General features: G+C 43.7%; 1 protein-coding gene across 4 annotated transcripts in view; it reads left to right on the top strand.

The window, feature by feature from the left end:
* The first annotated feature begins 342 nt into the window (after positions 1-342).
* Positions 343-8,417, top strand: part of bdnf (brain-derived neurotrophic factor) — a 14,139-nt gene continuing 6,064 nt past the window's right edge. The window contains exon 1 of one of the 4 annotated variants that reach the window (XM_005724258.1): positions 343-717. In XM_005724258.1, the coding sequence (XP_005724315.1) occupies positions 715-717 (3 nt within the window). In that variant the 5' untranslated portion in view covers positions 343-714. Of the gene's footprint in view, positions 718-1,456; positions 1,580-1,774; positions 1,927-8,050; positions 8,372-8,417 lie in introns of those variants that run through there. The other 3 variants (XM_005724261.1, XM_005724260.1, XM_005724259.1) reach the window with 3 other exon arrangements.

Below are 8,417 nucleotides of genomic sequence, written 5' to 3'. Positions count from 1 at the left end.
AGGGGGAAGAAAGAAGGAAAGGGAGGAAGAAAAGGGCGGAGGGGGGTTTCGTTTTGAGCAGCAACAAGTTCCTCTAGAACTTGACAAGCAGACACCGGGGCGCTGTAAATGTCTATTTGTTTTGTGAGGGGAAAAAAGAAAGAAAGACAAAAAGCCCGCTGCGCATCGCCCGTAAGAACAATCTAAATGACCAGTTGTGCGTATGCGTAATAGGCCCATGGCCCTTCGCCAAAGAGGGAGTTAACAGTCTATTACACAAACACGTGAATCGAGAAATGTCTCAGAAGTTTTTATGTCTCTTTCGTTGTTCCTCGATGCGGATTTAAAGATTTGAGGCGGTGAACGAGGCGATCAGTCAGGAGCGAGTGCCCCCCATAAACTTGTATTGCCGTCGCTTATTTCAATCACGTAAGACCCCCTAATGGCGTTGTCCTGGCGAGGGTGTTACGTATATCTGTACAAGCTTTTCTGACAAGCCAGCCTTGTTGATATTTGTCTTTACTGTAGAGCCACCAAGGTGTTGCCTAACAGAGTTTAAGCACGCCGATATTGCAAAGGGTTATTAGATTCATAAGTCAGCGAAGTGGTGGGCGATCTACTGAGCACAGCAGAAGTTCTCATATGATGACTTCAAACAAGACACATTACCTACCAGCATCTGTTGGAGTGAGTGGATATTAAGACACTTCTATCTCCAGGACAGCGTAGGGGAAAATGGTAAGTAGCAATGGAAACACACAGCATATAAGGGATGATTACCAGCAAATAGTCGTGCTTGCTGTTTAGTCTGGCAACGCATTGCTGGAAGGGTTGGACTCTACTTGAGAAACTCAGTATCGAGACCCATGTCTGATGAGGCTGATGTTGACAAAGCCTGTGTGAGAAAGGATTGTGTGGCATTTCTCTGCTCAGGATATGCCGGTACAGTGAGAGGGGTAAGGAAATATTACATTGTGTCTGCGCGCTGTGTGTGGATGTGATGTGGGCTGTACAGGCTGCCTTGGAGGGCTGAGTGCTGGCAGAGAAGGGTTTATATTTTATGCATGCATTTATGTTGCCTTTTGCGAGCGGTGGCCATGCTTGTTTAAATAACATAAGCAACATGTGCCACTTGGCTGTCACACTTGTCATAAGCATGACATTAAGAACAATGGGGCACAGTATCAGCGCTGCCGGTTACAATTTGGCGTAAGAGTGTAGCCTTTCTGTGGCGAGCGAACTGAGCCGGCGTTTGTGGTGTATAGGTGCTGTTTATCTGGGAGGAAATGTCCGACCAAAATGTGATCAAATATTAAGAGGACTGGTTTGGCAAGGGGTGGGAAAATACACGTGACAAGACGCGAGGAAGCAAGCTGAGTAGGGGGGTGAAAAAGAGCTGTTTAAAGTGGGCACTCAAAAAAAAAAGTATATAGCTATTTTCTTGGCCCCTCATAGTTACCCTGGCTGTGTTATGCTTTCAGCACGTTGGACAGAGGCACCGGAGTCGTGCATGGACTAAAACGCCGAGTGGACGCCAACTCTCTTTCTCTCTTTTCCCAGCCCCCCTTTGCCAAACCTGGGATTGTTTTTTCAACTTTTGGTAAGCTTATTCTGAAGGAGCCTGTGGTCTGTAAACGGAAAATAAACCGGATTCTAAAAAGAAAGAGAGGGAGAGAGCAAGAGAGAGAGAGAAAACATTTTAAAAAAGGGGGTAAAAGAAAAGCGCTTGCCATTAAAAGAGCTCGTGCTTCAGATGTGTTTTTTTTTCTTTTTTTCCCCTTTTTTTTGTAGAGCACTGTGAAAGTTGAAATGTTAGGGCGTCTGGTCTTTTGCACATCACATTCTCGGTACCTATAAGCCCCCCCACACTGCGTTAAACTTTGGGACATGCAAGTCTTGGTCGCGGAGATCTAACCACGCACATAGTGGTTGTCAGCCCTTATAAAGGTAAGAGCACAATCCATTGTTTTTTGTGTGAATCCTTTCTTCCTGTCGGCTTTTTTCACGAGGCTTCGGCTGGCTTTTTTCCGAAATGAACTTAAAACTACAGCATGCAGCCCTTCGTCTTTTGCAGTGTGTTCATTGTGGACATGAATAACCGAAATAAGTCCGAAATGAAGCACGATCCAGGTGACCAAGACCCGGCGGAGCATATCCTTCTTTCTTTCTTTCTTTCTTAAAAAACAATCCTGAACTTATTGTTATTTTTAAGCTTTTTTTCTTTTTTTAAATAAAATATAGGTGCGTGCACGTTCATGCGGGGAGCTTTGTGAAGCGTTTTTTGGAGTTTCCGAACACTGCTGCAACACAATTTGCGTAATCGTTGCGTTGTGCCTAATCATGCTCCCAATATGGGACTTAAGACGCTGCAGTGATACTTTCAGCACGAACTGGAATACTGATGCTCGTGCACATCATAAAATATCTACCTATCTGTCTATCTGTGCTTATTTTTCTTGTTTGGTCTGCTGCATTCATGTTTTGTCTTGATGTCAAACCCTCCGGATTTTGTTATCGACCAAAAATAGCCCTACTCCCCCCCCCTCCCGCGCCAGCACCCCCCCTTTTCCCTCCATAGCCCCCCCTCCCGTCATCGCCATCAAATCACTTGTGTTTTTACTACGACCGCTCCACGGTTTCATTCATAAGGTGCTTTTCACTTCACCTGCTACCCTACCCCCCTCCTCCTCCCCTCCTCCTCCTCTTTGTCCGTACACGGCTCTGTGTCGACCTGTCAGACTGCAGGCTACGAATGAATAAAAATATTAGTGATAATAAAAGATAAATAAAGCCTTAACTGTAAGAAAAAAGCGAAGGGCGGTGGGGGTAGAATAAATAATTCCTCGCCCCTTTTAGATTCGTGTGATTTGCTGCCAAAGCGAGGCTCATTTACTGTGTACAAATTGTTCGCTTTATTCTTGTGTGAAATTACAATAAAGATGGGCGTGGTCAAAGTCCATCCTCTGACAGATGTTATGGCTGAACGTTATGGTGAGAGATAAAATGGCTTGAGAGGAAATTGCTCGGGAAGCATCGCTTCTTTCTTTCGTTCTTTCTTTCTCGCTTGCTTTCTTTTCTTCTTCTTCTTCTTTTTGTGTAATTTAAAATTAAAGCAATCAGCATCACTCATCTCGCCTATTTGATTTACATGATCATCACCCAAAACTGCCCTGAGATTTTATTTCTGTGCCCTCCTGAAGGACTTGTAGCCTTAAAAAATTCGTCTCGCACCAATGCAGAAGCAGTGGATATTGTCTACCCCCCCCCCCCCGGCTCTCTCACTCACACCCCCTTTGGTCAAAGATTTAAGATTTCTGATCCAAGTCGAAGCAATTGCATGGCAAAACAACAGCATGGGAAGAGAAAAGCCCCAACGCCCACTGGCAGTCCTGTTTTAATCAAGACTTCTCGTGCAGGGGGCTGCGATTTCAAATAAATACTTCCAATATGAAAGTATCCAGTAAATCCCTAATTACATTTGAATTATGGGACACCCCCCTCCTTTTTTTCTTCTTCTTCTTCTGCTGGCGTTTTCCGTAATTTTAACCCAGCAATGTAATGCGCCCAGATCGGTTTCCGCATATTATGACCTATTACTCCTCATTTTATGAGACGCTGAAACCCAAATAGATCACATTACTTATTAGGCTAACCCGACATTCATAAAAATGCTCCTTTAATAAAGGCAGCGACGCGACTTTAATAGCCACATTCCAGGCATCAGTGCCACAAAACCCGCTGATTGCACAAATTACGACCAATCATTAATTTGCCGAACGAAACGAAAGGAAGGGTTCATTGGATGACAGATCGGGGGAATTGTGACAGTTTAAAGAAATTTTTGGCCTTATGTTTTTTTTTAATTCACAGATGCTATCATTGTCTCACCTTTTTTCTTTTCTTTTCTTTTCTACTGCACCATCTTTTTTCCCCTCCGACTGCACTGTTTATAAACGTAAGCATTTTTTTTCTATTTCTATTTTCTGGCCGTGGCTTTATTTTTATTTTCTAATTTATTTATGTTTTGTTTTTTTTTTCCATCGAGACGTGGGATTAGATGGTGTGGGCGTGGGCGTGTTGGGTGGAGGAGGAGGGATGAGCGGAGGCGGGTTAGGAGGGGTCTGTGGGGTGGCACGACACACTTTGTATGTATGAAGGTTTTTTTATAGCACTTTTCTGCAATGTACGTCAGCGGATCAGTCCATAAATGGGGCTGCGCGTGTTTGTGTGCGGGCGTGCGCCTGCGTGCGCTCGCGCCTGTGTGCGTGCGTCTCCGCGTGTGTTATCTTTACCGAGAATCTCCCCTCTCTCTCTGCACTCTCAGCTCTGCAGAGTTGGGGTGGGCGTCAAAAACAAACCTGATGGTAGGTTTCTTTGCAAAAAAAAAAATCCGATGAAATTCTTTCGGATGGGCCTTTTTTAAATTAAACGGGGAAAAAAGAAAAAGAAACGCCCTGGGTGGAAATAAAGACAGCATTATTAACGTGTTAGATTGTCTCGTGCAGCTACTATTTTTTTCTCCATCATGTAATTGTTGGTCTTTGTGTGTCGGTTTTTTTCTCCTTTTTTTCTTTTTCTTTCTTGTTTTACCCCGACGCCATTAATTCTGCACTTTGTGGAAAAATCCGGATTTAAATGCCATTTTCCCTATATAGACATGGGCGACGTTTGTCCCCCAGTAAAACTCGGATTTCGGATTTTTTTTCCACCCCCCCCGCTTTCATTCATGAAATGCAATCGCTTGATGTCTGATATAAATTACAAATAGGTTATTGATTATTATTTTTCTTTTATTGGGGGCAGGGGTGTATAGATCTCGAAAATCTGGGCTCCGCAGAGAGGCGTACGTCACGATATATTTAGATTGAAAATTAATCATCTTAATCATTATGAAAATGTAGGCTACATCGCCCGCCGCCACCGTCGCTGTCCCCGCTGCTGCTCCTGCTTTAGTCACCACATCATCGTCATCTTCATCACTGGCACCTTCATCCAATTAAGAGGCTTGTTTAAACAAGTTCTGGCAGGAGGCGAAGCCTTGAACCTTTATTCCGAACATTTAATTACCAGTTATTCGTCATTCAGCAGCGTGACTGTGGTTTCGCAGCGATGAAGCCCACGATGAGTTATTAATACATAGTTGGAATATTCTTACTGTAAAGACATCTTATATGACGGACCACTGCGGGACAACAAGGATGCATGACGCGGCGTGACAGGAAATGCTCGACGATTCCGGCAAACCATTCACGTGTGTCTCCCAGCAGTATGTGAACATGCAGCACATCAGTGATTTCAGACAGCTTCCAGAAGCCATCAAAACAGCTTTTTTTAATGCTGTTTCCTGAGTGCCAGTTAGACGGAAAGTGAGCCGGCTTTGGCCCGTAAGGTTGATTTAAAGTATCTAATTTCAGGCCTTTATTCTGAAAATTGCGTTTTTGCTTCCATATGGTGGCAGGAAATCGCTCTATAGCAAATCAAGGCAGGGTTTTAATTTTGTGCATCCTCTCTTGCTTAGCATTTTTTAAAATTCTGCTTTCTTTTTTAAAATAGAAAATATTTTATTATAAGCAGTGAAGCAAACATTAGTGATGGGGGAGTGTGGTGTTGGGGGGGCAGAAGGCAAGAAAACAGACAGAGGCTTCACAGGCTATGGAGTGACTTGCAGTCTGCCACTATAGAAATAATGTATCAGCTGAATGAGGGTGTGGGAAGGAGGAGTCTATAGGCCATATATGATCCTTAGAAACCCAGTCTGCTGTCTGCTTCATGATCACATTAAAGGTTATTGTCATCACAGGAGGGATGACATTAACTCCTCACACCAGCATCTGATTATTTCTTTTTCAAAAAAGGCCCTGCACTGACTTTATCAATTTAGAGTTTTCACTCAGCTCACTCCTCGTCTCCTTTGACGTCACACAACCTCCATCCAAAGAAATGTTTTCTCAGTTGCCTCCTTGAGGAGCAATGCAATTTCCCTTTGATCAAAATACCCTCATCGCCTTGCTTTATCCCCGGTGAAAATGACATTTCGCAAAAGTCATTTCGCCTGTGTTACATGGTCCCCTTCTCTCATGCAAGGAGGCATAATTCTACTTGTTAAGTGAAGCTTTCGGCAGTGTGGACCTGTCAGCATTCGTGTTGCATTTGGCGAGAGAAGCTTTGAAAGGTTATACAAGTGGGTCGTGTTGTCAGGTCTTGTGGTTGTTTCTTCTTCTTCTTCTTCTTCCTGCAGCCCAAACAGCAAAAAGGGTCGTGAGCTGGGAAGATATAAGGAGAGAACTACCCAACTGCTACTTCAAATTACATGTGTTCGCCTGTCATTCTGATCACTAAAGCATATGAAAAGTTGCCATACGACATCAAAAGAAGATTTCATCTTCAGAGATCTCAAACCTCAACAAGATCCAATGATGGTTTAGTGGTTTTCAAATCGACCTCATGGGTGACTTGTATTAGGTCAACAATGTCATGCTTCAGTCTGGTCCTCAACTGGAGGAGTCAAAGGGCTTCTAATACTCCCCACTACCCCTTATTTCCTTGCAGATATTAGGCATTGTGTGGATTTCATTCAGAAATCCAGCCTCAAACACGTGCAAGCCATACAACTTCTCTTGATAAACCACCTTCAGTTGTGCTGTATTTGCAGAAATGAGAGAGACCATGTTGTTGTTTTTTGCTCCTCTAATGAGATGCCAGGTGATGTATTTATGAATTACTTGTTTGGAACAGCCCCCTTGTGCAGTGTGCATTTTTTTTATCCTCTTTGGAGTCATGTCGCTCAGTGATTGCTGATGCAACTCTTTGTCATCTAGAGTTTGCCCTCACCTCCTGTGAGCCTTCGGGGAGGGCTATATCTATCTTGGCATTTCCCTGGGTGTTGGAGGTGGGAGTGACTCATTAAGCAGGTGTGAGCATCCACTCCCATACAGCTACATGCCAAACATGAGCTCTCCAGTTCATAAGCTTGTGCAGGGAAGAATCATTATGGCAATATAGCCAACACATCACAATAAATCTTTGCACTGGACCGAGGCCAAGTCACAAGGATAATGAGCTTCTGTTTCTCCATTATGCTCGCTCTCGTATTCATCAGAGGTGGAATTTCCAAACGTTCATCACCCATTGAAAGGTTGTGCCTCGGCTGACATCTTCACTTGAATTCTGCCTCATTAAAGAAAGTGAACCAAGGGGAGAAACAATATCAAAATCAGCCTTGCGGTCCAAGATTTCCCTGTAAATATGATGTGGTTTGCTTAGGTTAACATTTTGGGAATAATAACCCATGAAAGCTGGTTACTACACTGCAGAGCACCTTGCAGGGGAGCCATCCATCTGTTGTAGAGATGGCTCACTTTAAAAGCAAGGAGGAGAACTGCTTTCAATAAGTTCTCATCTTTACCTCCCTCCTGTGCCTGTTAGCATCCAACACTGCCATTTTACAGCAGCTAAATTATAAGATGATAATCCTATACTGGATTTGGGTTTATTCTGTGTATATAGCATCAGAATTACAACCAAAATCTAGTTTATATAAGAAAATGAGAGGGTTCTTCATATGTTATATCAGGGATACTAACACAAGATGGATTAAATGATGTGAAAGGGGCACGCAAATGGCTCCTTCACACAAATACTTAAGCTTTCTTTGATATAACTTACCCAGTCTCGACACTATTTCGAGACCCGTAACAGAAAATGCTTATTTTTAATTTTTCCGATGTCTAATTTTACACAAATAGGCCATCTGTAAATGGCACGCAGTGTATCACGACTTGGTGGAGACGCGCTGTTACGCAAAACCTTCTAAAAAAAATGCCACCTCTTTTAGGCTGAGTACAAAAAGAATACGGAAGAAGGAGGCTTCCTTTGCAGGCTACGGCTTATGCAGATAAACAATAATAATACATAATGCACACTGAACGCGCATTAATAGTTCCGCCTCGGGGCTTTTTAAACAGGAGTTTGGATGCGACCAGGCAGTCAGCCAGCGGCAGGTCACATGTTGCAGCGTCATTCTGTAGTAAAGTTACTGTAGTTGCAAAGAGGCTCCTCATTTCAGCTCCAGAGGTCTCTCATCTCCGTGGTGGTGCTGCGGCGGCGGCGTCTCGGCATGCGACAACTTCAGTTTCAGGCGATCTCCAAAGGAGCCGTGCAGCCATGGGAGTGCATTACCTCAGCCATGCAATTTCCACTATCAATAATTTAATCTATTTGCTCCAAAGCTGAAGAGATATCCTGAAGCTTGTCGGGAGAGAGGAGTGTTTTTTTGGGGGGGAAGGGGGGTCAGAAATACCGCTTAAGTAAATTACTCGGGGAGTTGTCCAAAACATCCCAGATGACACTACCGTCCTGTTGAATGGTCTGTTTTACGACTGGGCACTAAAAGGTATGTGTCTGCTTCTTTCTGATAACTTGTTTTAAGCACTTTCGCC

The sequence above is a fragment of the Pundamilia nyererei genome, unplaced genomic scaffold (genome assembly GCF_000239375.1).
Source record: "Pundamilia nyererei isolate P.nyererei 1_Seehausen unplaced genomic scaffold, PunNye1.0 scaffold00011, whole genome shotgun sequence".
Lineage (NCBI taxonomy): Eukaryota > Metazoa > Chordata > Actinopteri > Cichliformes > Cichlidae > Pundamilia > Pundamilia nyererei.
This window is presented reverse-complemented; position numbering and strand designations above follow the sequence as displayed.